General features: G+C 37.3%; 1 protein-coding gene across 4 annotated transcripts in view; it reads right to left on the bottom strand.

Annotated features, from left to right (window-relative positions):
* Window positions 1–18,717, bottom strand: part of ULK4 (unc-51 like kinase 4) — a 711,191-nt gene that overhangs the window by 460,692 nt on the left and 231,782 nt on the right. For all 4 annotated transcript variants that reach the window (XR_003309577.1, XM_023231716.3, XM_026454879.1 and 1 more), the window contains 4 exons: window positions 17,912–18,033; window positions 17,698–17,754; window positions 7,775–7,826; window positions 7,581–7,675 (listed from right to left, as the gene is read on the bottom strand). Coding sequence is in view for 3 of the 4 variants with exons in the window: in XM_023231716.3 (XP_023087484.1) it covers window positions 7,581–7,675; window positions 7,775–7,826; window positions 17,698–17,754; window positions 17,912–18,033 (326 nt within the window). In the remaining variant the exon portion in view is untranslated. The remainder of the gene's footprint in view (window positions 1–7,580; window positions 7,676–7,774; window positions 7,827–17,697; window positions 17,755–17,911; window positions 18,034–18,717) is intronic.

Below are 18,717 nucleotides of genomic sequence, written 5' to 3'. Positions count from 1 at the left end.
GGTTCGCCTGCCTCAGTCTCCCAAAGTGCTAAGATTACAGGTGAAGGTGTGAGCCTCTGTGCCCGACCAAAAAATATTTTTTAATAAATTTAGTGTAGCTTAAGTGAACAGTGTTGATAATGTCTGCAGTAGTGTATAGTAATGTCCTAGGCCTTCAGATTCAGTCACTACTCACTAATGACTCACCCAAAGCAACTCCAGTCCTGCAAGCTCCATTCATAGTAAGCATCCTATAAAGGTGTAACATTTATCTTTATACGGTATTTTCACCACACCTTTTCCTGGTATACTTACCATTTGTTACAATCACCTACAATATTCAGTGCAGTAACATGCTGTACCGGTTTGTAGTCTAGGTGTGTAATGGGCTACACCACTCAGGTTGGTGTAAGTACATTCTATGATGTTTGCACAACAAAAAAAATCACCATATAAGGCATTTTTCAGACTGCATCTCCATCTTTAAGCAAGGCATGACTGTATATACAAGTTGGGCATTCCTAATCCAAAAATCTAAAATCTGAAATGCTCTAAAATTTGAAACATTTTTTTCTCTTTTTTAGAAATGGGGTTATGGCTACATTGCCCAAGCTGGCCTTGAACTCCTAGGCTCAAGTTATTCTCCCACCTCAGCCTCCCAAGTAGCTGCAACTACAGGAGCTCACCACCATGCCCAGCTTGAAACTTTTTGAGCACCAACATGACACTCAGAGGCAATGCTCATTAGAGTATTTCAGATTTTCAGATTAGGGATGTTCAACCAATAAGGATAATGCAAATATCCCAAAAATGCAAATATTTGAAAATCCCCAAAACATCCAAAATCTAAAGCACTTCTGGTCCCAAGTGTTTCAGATAAGGGATAATCAACCTGTATATAGGCTTACCTTTACCAAGTTCTAAACCTTTTTTCATATTTATGTAAATTTTTAATTCACAAATAAGATATATACATAAAGATGTACTTATCCTAAGTATACAATTCAGATAATTTTCACAACATGAACATACTCATGTAAGTAGCACCTAGATGAAGGAACAGGACCTTATGAAGCCCCCTTTGTCACCTACCAGTCATCACCCAAGGGTCATCACTATCATGACTTGGAATAGTTTTGTCTATTCTTAATTTTTTTGCAAGTGGAATCATGGTATTTTGTATTTGTTAACTTTAGCTCAACATTAAATTTGTAAGATTTATCCATGTCATTAAGTGTAACTGAAGGTCATTTGTTTTCTCTGTGGAAGAGCATTTCATCATTTGACTATACCATAATGTACTCATCCACAGACTGTTGATGGGAATTTGGATGGTTTCCAGTTTGGAGCTATGAGCATTCTTAGCTCATTTGTATTGAATATATATTTAGAAGTAAAATTGCTGAGTCACAGTATATGCATATGTTCAGCTTTAGTAGCTACTGCCCAACAGTTTTTCAGAGTAGTTGTACCAACGTACACTCTCACTGAGTATAGTGTTTCTGGGTTCCATGTGCTCTACATCACCACCAACACTAAGTATTAACTCAAATAACTGGTTTAAAGCTAGATTATTCATTATTTATTAGCCACCAGCCTTTCTCTGAAAAATTTACAAAAGGATAGGTTTTTCATTAAAAAGTATTAAGGCTTAGCTTACTTTCTAAAGTCAAATAGAAATACATTTTAATCAAATTATGTATATTGCAGCCAGAACTTTCTAATAAAGAAGTCATCTTTATTTTCCCTTTGCTATTAATAATATTTTCCAAAACCACCATGAGTGGGGAACAAATTCTCTGTACAAAACAAATCATGTGGCTTTCTCACTGTCCTATAGGCCAGATTGATGATTTCAACTCTGAGGAGCTAAATGGTCTAAAACTCTGGGAAAAATCTGAATTAAGTGCTTGTGCTCAGCAAGAATCAAATGCATTTAGCCACTTCTATACAATATAGTATTGATCAGCAGCCTTGAACATCATGTGTGCTAACATTTCAAACAACAGTATGTTCCCTGGGGTGTTAGATCTTCATCTTCATGTATTCTAGTCATGCTCAAAAAGAGGTAATTAGAAAATTTCTCATGAGTTATAGCATTAAAAAATATTTTTATGAAGCCAGTAAGTTGCAATAATACCTCTTCTATCATAATAGATGCTGTAGTTACAATAATTAGTATGCTTGCATTTCATGATTAGAAAAGAAACTAATTTCTATTTAAATGCAAAATAGATATTTATAAATACTGGATCTTAACAAATTAGCCATAAAGTTACTGCTCATTAGGCAAAAGAATTAATAAGCAACATCTCAGCAAGTCATATCTTATTTGATGAATTCATTGCTATGACAATGACTATGACAAACAGGTTCCTAGTTATGGTGGGTACTGTTACGTGGATTAACATTCTCACAGAAAACAATGAAAACTGCCAGATAAAATATAGACCCTAAACCCTAAGCCCTGAAAACAGGGGGAGCTTTCAGACTAGTTTCTGAATGAAAACCTGAGGCAGAGAGTTGAGACCATGAGAGCATGGAGCTGACTGCCCAGAAGGCACTTAGCAACAACACAAACACAGGTATCAGTGGGACCCCTGCACTCAGATCCTCCTAGAATACAGAGTTTTATGAGTCACCTCACACAGAAACAGATACCTGCAGAGAGGAGATTATACTCTCAAAGTAAGGAAAAACTAGATTCATTCACCAACCCCTCCACACACATTCACACTCCTGAAAATTGAGGAGGCTGCTCTGGGAAGTTATGATCTCAGACCTAAATTGTCAGGGATTTGCACATTGGGTACAAATGATGCTGATCTGAGGTACTGTCCCAACTGGCAGAGCCCTTAGGTGCCTGGCAGAAGGAAACATGTTATGGAGGAAGGAACATCCATACTTGATTTCAGGGAATGCCCTCTAATGGATTTCAGGAACAATGACCAAAAAGGATAAACAATATTCAGGTCTCCAAGAAAACAGGAAGATTTGGGCATGAACAAGATATAACAGACACCACAGACAAAAGATGACTTTCATAGTCTTCTGATATGAAAGACTGAATAACAAACATGAATAAATAAGTCACACACTAGAAAATACAAGGAACAGGAAATTATAAAAAGCAATACAGATTTGAAAAAAAAAAAAAAGAAAAGACAAGCAGAATTTCTAGCAATGATAGATGTCTACAAATCAAAAATGACCAAAATTAGAAACTCAACTGCTATATGTGGCAGCAGAAGGGGCACAGTAGAAGACAGGAAAAAAAAAGAAAAAAAATTATTCAAAATATTAACTCTAAAAAAGAAAAAGCTGGAATACACAAAAAGTAAGAATTAGAAAGTACAGCCGGGCGCGGTGGCTCACGCCTGTAATCCCAGCACTTTGGGAGGCTGAGGTGGGTGGATCACGAGGTCAGGAGATCGAGACCACCGTGAAACCCCGTCTCTACTAAAAATACAAAAAAATTAGCCGGGCGAGGTGGCGGGTGCCTGTAGTCCCAGCTACTCAGGAGGCTGAGGCAGGAGAATGGTGTGAACCCGGGAGGCGGAGCTTGTAGTGAGCCGAGATTGCGCCACTGCACTCCAGCCTGGGGGACAGAGCGAGACTCTGTCTCAAAAAAAAAAAAAAAAGAATTAGAAAGTACAGTGAGAAAGTTTCATGAGTATGTGATCTGAATTGCTGAAGGAGATAGAACGAGAGAGAGAATAAGCAGAGATAATGGCAGAAAGTTTTCCAGACTGATGAAAAAGGAAATCCACAGATTAAAGAAGCACAGAGAATCCTCAAAAGAATAAGTAAAAAAAAGAAATTTGTATTTAGTTACATCATAGTGAATCTACAGAAAACCAAATCTACACCACCTCCCCCAAAAACTTTTTAGAAGGGCCGAAGGAACAAAAAGAGAGATTTCCTTCCGAGGAAAAACTTGAGATTAATCACCAACCTATCAATAGCAACAATTCAGAACGTAAGATAATGAAATAATATCTGTGCAGTGCTGAAAAATAATACCAAAAACAATTACCAAACTGAAATTTAATACTCAGCAAAATATCACTCAAGGAAGAATGACTTTATCAGATACTTTGCCACTAGCACACGTAAGCTAAAGGAAACTATAAAGGATGTACTTCAGTCAGAAATAAGTGAAGACAGGAGTGAAAACTAAGAAGAAAAGAAGCATAAAAAAGTAGTAAATACATGATAAAGGTAAATGAACATTAACTATATTAAAGTAGTGATGATAAAGTCTGGTGGATATTTAAAAGAGAGAAACAAAACAAGACAGACTTGAAAATCCCAGACAACAACAATATATATATCATGAGGGGACTAAGTGGAGTTAAGTAGGATAAGGTCTGTATATTACTAATAGAAAAGAAAGTTTATTTTTAAGTTTAGCTTTTAATACATTAATATGTATGATGTAAACTTTAGAGTAACCAGTAAAAGAATAGGAGGAGAATATATAAATACCAACCTTATATGGGGAAAAAACAAAATGAAAAATAAAATGTCAATAAAACAAGAGAGCAGAAGTAGGTAAGAAGAAAATGATGTATGACAGTTTGAAAGAATATAGTAGAATGAATCCAAACAGACCAACAATTACAGTGTGTAAATGGAGTACATGCTGTAGTTAGAAGTAAAAAATTGGCCAAATTAATTTTTTAATTTTTTAAATATTTATTTATTTATTTTGAGACCCAGTCTCGCTCTGTCGCCCAGACTGGAGTGCAGTGGCGTGATCTCAGCTCACTGAAACCTCCGCCTCCCAGATTCAAGTGATCCTCCTGCCTCAGTCTGCAGACTAGCTGGGATTACGGGTACATGCCACCACATCCAGCCAATTTTTGCATTTTTAGTAGAAACGGGGTTTCACTATGTTGGCCAGACTGGTCTTGAACTCCCAACCTCATGTGATCTGCCTGCCTTGGCCTCCCAAAGTGCTGGGATTACAGGCATGAGTCACCATGCCTGGCCTGGGCAAATTAATTTAAAAATATTATATGATGTTTATATTACATAGCTCTAAAACATAAAAATAGATGTTTGAAGGAAAAGAACGAAAAAATATATAGAAGGCAAATATTAATGAAAAGAAAGTTTGCATGATTATGTTAGAATGGGACAAAGAGTAAGGCAAAAAACATTCCTAGATATAAAGAGGGCCACTTCACAACGATACAAGGCTGACTTCATAAGACGACATAAATTGAAATTTGCATACACCTAATAACATGGCCTCAAAACACATAAAACAAAAATTGTCAGAACTACCAGAAGAAATAAATTCATAATACTTATAGGAGATTTATACACATCTCTTTCAGTAATTTATAGAAAAAGCAGACCAAATTTAGTAAGTTATTTTTTTGTTTTTTTTTTTTTTTTTTGAGACAGAGTCTCATTTTGTCACCAGCCTGGAGTGCGGTGGTGCGATCTGGGCTCACTGCAACCTCCACCTCCCAGGTTCAAGCGATTCTCCTGCCTCAGCCTCCCGAGTAGCTGGGACTACAGGCATGCACCACCATGCCCAGCTAATTTTTGTATTTTCAGTAGAGATGGGGTTTCACCATGTTGGCCAGGATGGTCTTGACCTCCTGACCTCAAGTGATCTGCTCGCCTCAGCCTCCCAAAATACTGGGATTATAGGTGTAAGCCACCACGCCCAGCCAAGGATAAGATTTGAATAACTAATAAAATTACTTCATGATCATATATTGAATACTGCACAGAACAGCTGCAAAATATGTATTTTTTTCAAACATACAGAGTATCTATAAAAAAATAACCTCATAATGGGCTATAAACCAAGACTTGATGAATTTCAACATATCAAAGTCACCCAGACTACATTCTCTAACTTCAAAGCAGTTAAACTAGAAATCAGTATACAAAGATAAATATAATGTATCCATATGACATTTAAAGATAAATATAATGTATCCATATGACATTAAAAATATATATACATATATATTAATAACCCATGAGTCAATAAAGAAGAATATAAAATATTTTAACTAAAAGATTAAAATTATATATACCAAAACTTGTGGGATGATGCTAAAGCAGTAATTAAACATAATCTGAAATGCATAAATTAGAAAAGAAATATGAAAAATTAACAAGCTAAATATTTACCCCAAAAAGTTAGAAAAAGAATACAAAATAGACCCAAAGAAAAAGGAAATAGGAATAATTACAACAATCAAAGAACAAAGAAACAGAAGCAATTAGCAAAATGAAACAATGGCATTCTAAACCATGTTTTACAAATTCAAATTTCTAAATCTGTCTATAATAAAAACCCAAAGTAGAACTAAGCTAATTCCAAGATGTTAGAAGCCACAGAATACAGTATTTAAGTGAAGGATTTAATGCACATACACACACACAACAAGTTAACTGTGTTTGAGGGTGCGGGCAGAGGGTGGAGAAATATGCGAGGAAACAAACTGAAGAATTCAGCTCTACAATGGTATTTATGTGACCATGAAGGTGTCAAAATTAACTTTTTCTTTACTTCATAATATCTTTTTTAAGTACAGTTTTGATTTCTAAATTCATTACTTTTATTCATCGTCATCACAGGCAATTCACAACTCATGATTGACTACTATCTAAAATTTTGCGTACAGGGTTAGTTGTTGGAAATATGAAAAATATTTTCACATCAAACTCTTTGCTGGGTTATGCTTCGGATGCCCACATAATCTGTTATCTAAAAGCAGTCACTATTGCTTGGGTCAAATGCTAAATGGGACAGAACACTGGAAACAGGCATGAGCTGGGGTATAAAACACACATCCTTCCCTATACCAAATCACCAGTGCTTCAGTGAGGGGGCAGGGGTAGGAGATGCGAACGTTAAGGAGGGAAGGATGAAACCATGTGCCTGTTCCACAGCAGCTTCTAGGGAAAGCCACTGCCGGGTAAAACCTGATACTGCTCCTTGTACCCATAAGCTAGTTGTCTTCCTAACTGGCTCCTCTTCTGGGGGCCTTTCTGCAGAAAGAAAGGGAGGGAGGATTTCCTCCTCCTAAAGTCAACATGCAGCTCACCTAAGGATCCTTCAAAGGCACAGTTTCTCAAATGGGAGCAATTTTGCCACCCAGAGGACACGTGTCAATGTGTAGAGACAATTTTTGTTGTCATAACTGAAGGGAGATGGAGTGGGGCTACCAGCACCTCCTGAGTAGAGGCCAGGGTTTCTGCTAAAGATCCCAGAATGCACAGGACAGCCACATAACAAAGAATTGTCCCTCCCAAAATGCCTTTAGTGCCAAGGTTGAGAAACCTTGCTCTGAACGTTTGTACTACCAGTTAAAACAATCAGGCAAGAAGAAAGTAAGCTGAAGGATAGCTGTGGACCAAGAAGGAAAGAGAATAATAAAGAAAAATGCCAAGAAAGTCAACAAAAGGAAGGGATTTCCTATGTTCATCCTGCCAAGGTAGGGGGGTTCTGAATGGTTATTTCATGTGAGGAACACATATGAGCCAAGCACTGTAAACGAGGTCTCTTTACATACAGAATTACCAAGTAAATTTAAAAGGAGCTTTTTTCAAAAGCTGCCAGAACTGACCGTGCAGCGATAGTCTTTCAGTAAAATAGGATACTGTATTATTGCTTCAAAAGCTGACAACGTGATCTTGATAAATTCTTCTGATGCTGTCAGTCCTAGAAATATAGTTAATTATTATAGGTGTTTACTTACATGTTCTAAATCACAATATCAAAGTACCTCAAAGACATAAAAATGTTCCATGGTCTACTCACCTATGGCTCCATCTATGTTCGTTTCTCCTGAGTCTATAGATTTAATATGACTCTGAAAAAAATAAAATTTTTAATAAATAGTTTCAAAGTAACTCTGAAATAAAATATAGGCAGTTTACATTTTGCCCAAAACTGTATCTATTGTTCTTAATAACTCAGACAGTATGAAATACTCTACACATATTATAAATACTATTATAGTTATAAAAGTATATTAAATAATATACATAAATTATAAACTATAATATTTTTTATGTGTGTGTGACAGCGTTTTGCTCTTGTTGCCCAGGCTGGAGAGCAATGGTGCAATCTTGGCTCACCAAAACCTCTGCCTTGAGCGTTCAAGCAATTCTCCTGCCTCAGCCTCCCGAGTAGCTGGCATTACAGGCATGAGCCACCACACCTGGCTAATTTTGTATTTTTAGTAGAGACGGGGTTTCTCCAAGTTGGTCACCCTGGTCTCAAACTCCCGACCTCAGGTGATTCGCCTGCCTTGGTCTCCCAAAGAATCATTTTTAAATATACAAATCACTATCAATGAGATTTAATGTTGGATTAAAGTCAATGTTAATATAAGCACTTGCAAAAGTGAGAATAATATAACTGATACATAACTATGTCCAATAATACGGCACAATTACTCGCTCGCCATATCTGAAGTGAGTTAGAATGGCACCCAACCAGGGAAAACAGTCATCTCAAAGGAAGGTCAATCAAGCCTTAGCTACCCTGAGTACAGACTTTGTCAAGACAGCAGTTTCGCTCTCAGGGCCTGTCTTCAAATTTCACCACTGTTTTGAGTTCCTCCTAGATACCTTTTATTCCAATCCCCTTATCTGTGCTCCCATGCACCATGCTAGTGCCTCCTTTGCAGGATGACTCCCATTGCTGTTTGAGAGGAAGGCCTTAGTAGCTCGGCTGTGAGCTCTCTGAGGCCTCAGTTCCCTGGATGAATGAGCTTCCCAGTCTCTGGCTGAATGCTCTGGACAGAAAAGGTACTCCATGACAATGAAACAATCACTGCCATGGTAGGCAGAGCACCCATGTTACTGACTGCAAGAACACTGCAACAGAGTTCTTGCCCCTAGGAAACAAAATAATACGTACATATTATTTTATATGTGATAACAAATAGCAAATAAAATATAAGATGACTTTGAAACTAAAAAGCAATGAAATATAAACAATTAGCCCACAGTAGAAATTGGTCTACTATGCTCAAGTGGTATGTGTTAAAAATATCTAATATAGGCCAGGTGCAGTGGCTCACACCTATAATCCCAGCACTTTGAGAGGCCAAGGCAGGCAGATTACTTGAGGTCAGGAGTTCGAGACCAGCCTGGTCAACATGGTGAAACCCCATCTCAACTAAAAATACAAAAATTAGCCGGGCATGGTGGCACATGCCTGTAATCCCAGCTACTTGGGACGTTGAGGCAGTAGAATTGCTTGAGCCTGGGAGGCGGAGGTTGCAGTGAGCCGAGATCATGCCACCACACTCCAGCCGGGCCAACAGAGCAAGACTCTGTCTCCCAAAAAAAAAAAAAGTCTAATATAATAGAATCTATGTAACATATACAAAAGAACATAGGTATACATTTTGCATTATAAAGAAAACCCTTAAACTCACTACTCAAGTTAAGAACTAAGACATTCCCAATTGGTTGCATAAGTTCCCCATCCCATCTGCCTACCTCACTTCCAGAGGTAATCACTATCATGTATTTACCATTTTCTTGGATTTCTTAAAATAGTTTTAACACATATATACGTGTCCCTAAATAGTATATTGTTTATTTTTGAGTCTTACTGAAATTATACCAAACCATATATAGTTCATACAAACAGGATAGTAGCCATTAAAATGTTAGAAAACGTAAGACCTGAAACTGCAAAACAACTAGACAGAAATAAAGGGGTAAACCTCCATGACATTGGTCTGGGCATTAACTTTTTTAGATCGAATCCAAAAACACAAGCAACAAAAGCAAAAACAGACAAATAGGATTACATCAACATAAAAAGCTTCCGCACAGTCAAGGAAACAACAGAGTGAAGAGACAACTTATGGAATGGGAAAAAATATTTGTAAACCACGTATCTATAAGGGATGAATATCCAAAATATATAAGGAACTCAACTCAACAGTAAGAAAGCAGATAACCCAATGTTTTCAAATGGTCAGGCCAAGTGAAGTAGCTCACACCTGTAACCCCAGCACTGTGAGAGGCCAAGGCAGGAGGATAATCTGAGGCCAGGAGTTTGAGACCAGCTTGGGCAACATAGCAAGACTGTCTCTACAGAAAAATAAAAAATTAGCCAGGCGTGGTGGTGGCATGAACCTGTAGGCTTAGCTACTCGGAGACTGAGGTGGAGGATCACTTGAGCCCAGGAGATCAAGGATGCAGTGGGCTATGATGGTATCCCTGCACTCCAGCCTGGGTGACAAAGCAAGACCTTGTCTCAAAAAAAAAAAAAAAAAAAAAGTCAAAAGACTGAATAGACATTACTCGAAAGAAAATATACAAATGATCAATAGGTACATGGAAAAAATGATCAATATCACTAACCAGGGAAAGGAAAATTGAAACTATAATGAGATATTACTTCACATCTATAAGAATGGCTATTATCAAAAAGATAAAAGATAACAAGGATTGGTGAGGATGTATAGAAAAGGGAACTCTTGCACACTGTTGATGGGAATATAAACTAGTACAGCCATTATGAAAAACAGTATGAAGATTTTTCAAAAAATTTAAAAATATAAGTACCACATGATTAAAAAATCCAACTACTGAAATAAATACACATATATACATATATTTCCAAAGGAAATAAAATCAGTATGTTGAAGAAATATCTGCACTCCCATGTTCACCGCAGCTTTCTTCACAATAGCCAAGATACAGAATCAACTCAACTGTCCATCAACAGATGAATGGATTTTTAAAATGTGGCAAATATACACAATGGAATTTGTTTTAAAAAGGAAATCCTGTCATTTGCAGCAGCATGGATAAACCTAGAGGACATTATGTTAAGTGAAATGAGCCAGGCACAGAAAGACAAACATCATGTGGTCTCACTTACAGGTGGGAATTTAAAAAGTTGAACTCAGAAGTAGAGAAGAGATGGTGGTTACCAGGGACTGGGGGTAGGGGGAAGACATTGGTCAAAGGATACAAAATTTTGATTATATAGAAGGAATAAGGTATCGAGATCTCATGTACACGGTGAGTATCGTTAATAAAAATGTAGTCTTGAAAATTGGTAATAGTAGATTTCAGGTTTTCTCACCACAAAAACAAATATGTGAGATAATAGATATGTTTATTAGCTCAATTTAGCCATTTCACAATGTATACATATTTCAAAACAATCTGCTGTACACAATAAATGTATACAATTCTTATTCATCAATTTAAAATTAAATTTTAAAATGTTTTTAAAAAGAATGTTTTAAAGTTATGGGAAAATACTTAAATGCAACTTAAGTCTTCTAAAGGATTTAGAATATGAATCTATGGATACAGAAGGTGTCAACCGTATGTATTTGTATATGTCACATGTATGTTATATAAACATAAATAATTGTTTCTACAATACAAATGCATCTATATGAATGGAAAACCTAAGAAAACAACAATATGTTAACAATGGTTGTCTCCTAGTGTAGAGTTACAGATAATTTTATTTTCTTCAAATTTCACTACACTTGTCTACATTTTGTTTAATAAGCATGAATTATAATTTAAATAAATAAGCATAAATTACCTTTAAAATAAGAAAAAACACCTTAAAGACATCTTTGTCTAGGTTATAAAGAAATCAGAAAGCCTAAAAAATGCAAGCCCTTTAAAAAGTGAAACAGAGGATATCTTCAATTCTTTTTTTGGTCTACAAATAAGCAAAATGGACTTTAAATCGGAGTTTTGTTTTTTTTTTTGGAGACAGAGTCTTGCTCTGTCACTAGGCTGGAGTGCAGTGGCACAATCTCGGCTCACTGCAACCCCTGCCTCCCGGGTTCAAGCGATTCGTCTGCCTCAGCCTTCCGAGAAACTGGGACTATAGGCATGTGCCACCACGCCCAGCTAACTTTTGTATTTTTAATAGAGATGGAGTTTCACCCACTTTTGTATTTTTAGTAGAGATGGGTTTTCACCATGTTGGCCAGGATGGTCTCAATCTCATGACAGAGCCCACCTCGGCCTCCCTAAGTGCCGGGATTACAGGCATGAGCCACCATGCCCAGCCAAGTTAATTTTTAAAAGCAGCTATGTATGCTTTTCATGATAATTTTGTTAAAATCATTTCACATAATTCCAAAATGGGCACATAAATTTGATCAAATAAAATATAAATTTGATGTTGAATAAAAAACTCAGAGAGAGACCTTTTGACTTAAACAAATCTATGTAAATATCTATGGATTATTAAGTAAAGAAAGAAGACACAGAGCAGAGTATGTAACAACAATCCCTTCTGCGCAATTCTCTTAAAAATATACACATAATACACAAACGCTAGTGATGTGAACAATAATTTTTGAGGAAGAGATCACAGGAAAGGACAAGCATTGTTTCCTTTGGGAACCTGGGGAGGCATGCTTCACTGCCTTTTCTGCCTTTCTCTTCCCTTACGACTTTCTAACCACTCGCATGTACTGTCTTTTTCTTGTGTGTGTGTGTGTGTGTGTGTGTGTGTGTGTGTATATGAATGTGTATATATATATATGAATGTATATATAAATAAAGCTTGTCTAAATGCTGAAATTGTTTATTAAGTAATTATTTAATATGAAGAATTGTGGGCTTCTTTTAACTTATTTCCTACCTTATACTTCCCCTATTTAATTTTTTTTAAATTCCTACTAAATATTTCATTCATTTACCAATTTCAATATCCTTTGATATAGTTCTTCCTTCTCATTCTCAGTGTAATAGGGAGTAACGAGGTGAGAGTGAGAACGGAGTAGGAGGCATTGGAGATTCAAAGAGAAGGGAAGATATAAATAGTCATCAGCTGATGTGAATTTTAAGAGAGACCTGTTATTTGCACTGTTTCCCCTCTACCTGCCCCCCCAGCCAATATTTAGCCATTCAAAGCAGGGCTAGGGTAGGTAGAAACTTAAATTTAACTAGCATTCAGATTTGCCAGAGAGCCAGACATGGTGGCTCACACCTGTAATCCCAGCATTTTGGGAGGTTGAGGCAGGCAGATCACTTGAGGTCAGGAGCTCAAGACCAGCCTGGCCAACAGGGTGAAACCCCATCTCTACAAAAAATACAAAAATCAGCCGTGAGTGGTGGCGCATGCCTGTAATCCCAGCTACTTGGGAGGCTGAGGATTGAGAATTGCTGGAACCCACGAAACAGAGGTTGCAGTCAGCCAAGATCACTCCACTGCACCAGCCTGGGAGACAGAGGTAGACTCTGTCTCAAAAACAAAAAAAAGATTGTGACTAATGCTGGACCAGACACTCTAGGTGGAATAAAGAGAAAGTGAAAAAGCAGATCCCTGGCAGGGCAGGATGGTGAGCGGAAAGCAGGTAGGAACAATTAAGTCTCAAAGAACCTGAAGGGCTGTGGGAGTTGGGGAGGAGAAGAAATGAGCTGAAAATCAGGGGTGGTGGACCAACAAGGGGATGCTGACAGTAAGGTCAAGTGTTTGACCATGGGAGCAGGCAGCTGATGGGAAGACAGACAAGCTCTTGAGAAGAGAAGCAGCCAGGGAGCTGCAAGGCTGAGGCACTGGAAGGATCCTCCAGAGGGATATCAAATTCCCCACCAATAATGCAGGAGCGGCAAGGAGAGGCTCATAGTGAGCCAAGTGCTAAAGGAATGCTGAGGAACAAGAGCTAATGACCCAGAAATCTGCAGATGACCACAACACAGGGCGTGACACAATATCTTCTCATGGTGCACACCTCAAAAGATGGGAGTTTCAGCAAGGGAGCAAAAAAGACCACCCATCCTGAGCTTGGTCCGCTGGCTAGAGGGTGTGGAGCAGTGTGTGCCAGTGCTCTCAGTATCATTCAGTGATCCCCAACAGGGACTGCAAAAAAGCTCTTACAGCAAACTGGGATACAAATTCATGATATGTTAAAAAAAAAAAAAAAAAAGAATAACTAGGTGGCAACAAATAAGTAAATATATACTATCATATTTTCAAAAATACAAGAGTGCACTATCTCTGGCTTTTCTGCAGCTGAAACCAATATCTATCAATAACTCAGCATTCCTTTACATAAAAATCTACAGAGGGAAGGAAGTATAATCTTTCATAGTTATTTTTTGTGGAATATTATAACCACCACAAGCCATCATACTTTTATAAACTAATGAGGCCAGAACTTAAACACAACAAAGTCTGCTTCCTCTGCTCATTGATCAAATGCATTTTCAAAAGGACATAAGAAACACAGTGAATGTTAGGTTAATACACATCATGAGCTCTTGAAAATATTTCCTTAATCTACTACTTCCTGTTTCCCAGCCCAATTCAATAGAGGCCCAAAAGAAGCATGGTATTCACCACAGAACTCCCCCAGAGACTAGACTGCTGAAACCTGGAGAGGGAGCTGAGTAAGATGACAAGCTGCTTCTGCCAATAAGAAGTGAAAATAGCAATTATCAGCTGGGTAGTTCTCTTTTTCCAGGAGTCTTTCAAAGCTTGATAATAGTTTAAAATTACTCTACTGAATTGTTTCCAAATGCTAGTCTCTTTAAAATGTAAGACGACCAAACCTTCATTTTCCATGGGGAAAAAAAATGTACAAAAAAGTAATTCTTGTATTTATGCCTCCACATATAAGAAGTATCCTGAATTTTTGTACCAAAAAAAAAAAAAAGTCTGTAGGTCAAATATGCAAACCATGCCCTAGCGTCATTATAATACTGAAGTCAATGGGAAGCACAGTTCCAATACCCCCTTCTCCAGTGTGCTCCTTAAGAACCCTTCTAATGCATAGAGATCACACCAACCCTGGCTGCTATCTCCACACCCACCCCAAGGCAGGCCAGCAGCTCGTGAAGAGCTGCCTCAGGGGAAGCCAAGAAGTTCTTGGCTTGCTGCCACTGGATACAGCTTCCAAAAGTGGACTAAGCTTGAATACCCCAATAAATCACATCTTTAAAATATAAAAGGACAATATCCCTATCATAAGACAATAGCTACTCCATGAGATACATTTTGAGAAATACTGAAAATAATATTTATCTCCAGATGTACCAGTAAGTCTTTCAAAACACAATGCTCGGAGAGGCGGCTCATGTCTATAATCCCAGCACTTTGGGAGGCCAAGGTCGGTGGATCACTTGAGTCTAAGAGTTCAACGCCAGCTCAGGCAAGATGGTGAAACCTCATCTCTTCAAAAAATTTTTAAAAATTAACCAGGCATGGTGGCACACACCTGTAGTTCCAGCTACATCTGAGGCTGAGGAGGGAGGATTGCTTGAGCCTGGGAGGCAGAGGTTGCAGTGAGCCTGATTGTGCCACTGCACTCAGCCTGAGACAGAGAAAGACCCTGTCTCAAAAAAAGAAAAAAAGTGAAAAAACAAACAAACAAAAATTCCACAATGCTAAGTATGTAAATATGAATGGACTACTTCCCTATGTCACCAGAACCAAATAAGCACTATGCTCTGGACAATTTCACATAATCGTTCTGTGGACTGGGCTACAGAACGTTCATAACTGTGCACCCCCACCACTACCACGAAAAAAAATAAAATAATAAAATAAAATTAAAAAGCCCTCTCAAATAGTTTAGAAAGGCTTTGCCTAAAAAAAAATTTAAAAATTATTTTAAAGCAGAAAACTCAAAGGGTTTTAATACGCTACCTTGCAATGTAAATTTCTAAGGGTCTGTAGAATGTTGGATGAGTAGACTAGACGTTATAGTATCAGTAAGGCACTGTAACTCGAGTAACATTTTTGCTATCTTCTGGAAAAATTATGAATTAATTCACAGAAGCAACATTCAATTCTCAACAGTTCACAATAACGTGCACAAGAACTGTATGGATAACTAAATCCAGGTCCTGAATTTTAGTCAGTAATTCTCTCCCTTTACTAGTATTTCATCAGTGCCATCAACACTGAGTGTACAAAAGGTGACCACACAGTTAAGGCCAACCAACGAACACAGTAAGAAAAATAATTCAAGAATTCTGCAACGGGCCATGATTCAAACTAGGAAAATAGACTGAAGAGAGGCAAAAGACCTTCATTTTATTTCCCTAAACTTCCTCTAATTGGGTGAGACTATCAAGAAAAAACTGCTAAAATTTTTTTAATACCTTCATGATCTCTAAACCAGCCAAGTTATTTTCCATTTCCTAAAAGTGCCTGTATTGAAAAGACCCAACAGAATACCCATAGAAAAGTCTTTATGGACACACTCAGTGTGGCCTCCTCCCTTGTCTCTGAACACACAATTACAAGCAGGAGATGAGTTCTCCCCAATATACATAGAATTTCTGAAAGTCCATAAAGACTTTTCTGTTGGAAAATCTTGGTAGTTCCTTAAAAACCTAAAGCATACTCAGTTAATGTAGGCAGAAGAAAATACTACACATGAAAAAAAAAAAAAGACAGAGGGAGAAGGAACACAAGACAACTATACCTATCCCAAACAAACACTGTGCCAAAATAATCCAAGGTGGGTTACCATGACAAAATTACTAATTTCAGGCATCAATGTGCCAGTGCAATGGAACTGTAAATAAAAAAATCATAGTCATGCTAAAATGATGCCTATGTTACACTTAAAAACAGGTAAAAAGATGGTGGTAAATAAAAATTCTCATAATTTGCAAACTCATAAATGTGGTAACAAAATTATAGACTTTCTGGAATTCAAGATTCAAAGTACTCAAATGATAAAAATTTGAAATTGAGCTCAAAAGGGCCTTTACTGCATTGCTTCCTAAAAAATCAGCAACCGCCACTCAACATTTATACTTACAAACATCATACTTCACCCTATAATGAACTTTCTAGAAAACCATATTCTCACTTGTGTGTGGCACTCCTTTTTAAAATAAAATTCCAAACTAACAATAAAATTGAGATGCTGACCTCATTTTAACTAGTTATCTCTATGGCATTTTGAAAATCTCTGTTCAGCTTACTATTAATATCAAAGTAAGACTGGAGAAGCTCTGTGACAAATGTTTTAGCTTTCCCTCTGTATGACTACTCATTTTATCAACCATATATACTATAACTACTACTGGCAAGGGAAAAAGATAACATAATTCACGAGCTAAACAAAAAGACAATTTTTGTGAGCAAAAACAGAAGTGAATGATAATACAATGATTTTTCATTTCTACTTTATTCTCAAAATTAAAGAAAAAGATAAACTGAGCTTAACATAGAGAAACGCCATCATAAGAAGAGACACTGTAGGGGCTGGGGCAGAAGAATTGCTTGAACCCAGGAAGCGGAGGTTGCAGTGAGCCAAGATCGCACCACTGCACTCCAGCCTGGGTGACAAAGTGAGACTCTGTCTCAGAAAAAAAAAAAAAAAAAAAAAAGAGAGACACTGCACATGATTGGACAATATAAGCTAAAGTAGAGAGTAATGATAATATATTCCCAGCATTCCATTTTCACCAGTTTTCTTATATTTTTTTCATGACGTTTAATACCAAAATCTATGAAAGTGTTTCTGTGGGTATATTTACCCTATCTGGGCTGTCTCTGAACAAACTACATTATCAGGAGAGAATGTGTTTTCTCCAAATGTCAAATTTTATTACAGTCAACAGATAAAAATATTAAAAGGTCACTTCCCTAGAGACAAATAAATACCAATAGGATTTTTAAATTACCTCATTCTGACACCAAATTCCACAAACAGTAGAGGCAGCCACAATTTTATTTAGAAACAAGGAAAATTTAGTGTTACTCACAAGAATAGTTCCGTAGCTGAAAAGAAACTCTTCTGTCACAACTTGAGGTCGAAATACCTGTGCAATGAGAGTTTCTACAGATTAAATTCTGGAAGGTATGTACAACTTTAGCTCAATTTAAAAAAAGAAAATATTTTGAGTTGAGGATTCTCAGCTCTAGTTTACAAAGAAAAGAGGCACATTTATAACCTTTTCCTCCTCAATACGATAGTACCTGTGAAGTTACAAGGTGAAGCACTATAGGCATCAGGGGGAGACACATCTTCAGCTGTTTCACTTGAACTGTTGATGGGTGTTTACGTCCAGAAACATTAGCCAAGGCGTTAAGAATGTCACCTGCGAAGCACAGCACGGAGTACACGTGGAGGTTAAAAAACCACAAAACTTAGGAGCCACTGGTCATTGCTTGAAAACCCATGGGACTTCTAAGATAATTAATCTCCAATAAAATAAGCAGATATACTTATTCATAAGTACTGAAATTACAGCAGACACTTATGGCCTCTGGGGACAGAATGTGGTATTCTGCAAAGACACTATAAATAAACTCAACATCTCATTTGGAAATGAAAAATAAAATTTAACAAATTATAATAGAGTAACAGTTTTAGAAATTTTTTTTTGTATTTTTGAAATTTCAATCATGAGCATGCGTTACTTTCGCAAACAATAAAAAATATTTAAAATAATAAGTAGGCCAAGCACGGTGGCTCATGCCTGTAATCCCAGCACTTTGGGAGGCCAAGGTGGGCGGATCACAAGGTGAGGAGACCGAGACCATCCTGGCCAACATGGTGAAACCCCATCTATACTAAAACTACAAAAATTAGCTGGACATGGTGGTGCACGCCTGTAGTCCCAGCTACTTGGGAGGCTGAGGCAGGAGAATCACTTGAACCCGGGAGGCAGAGGTTGCAGTGAACTGAGATGGCGCCACTGCACTCCAGCCTGGTGACAGAGCTAGACTCCATCTTAAATAAATAAATAAATAAATAAATAAATAAATAAATAAATAAATAA

Source organism: Piliocolobus tephrosceles, chromosome 2, assembly GCF_002776525.5.
Source record: "Piliocolobus tephrosceles isolate RC106 chromosome 2, ASM277652v3, whole genome shotgun sequence".
NCBI lineage: Eukaryota > Metazoa > Chordata > Mammalia > Primates > Cercopithecidae > Piliocolobus > Piliocolobus tephrosceles.
Note: the sequence above shows the minus strand (reverse complement) of the source record. Positions and strands in the feature narration are given on the sequence as shown.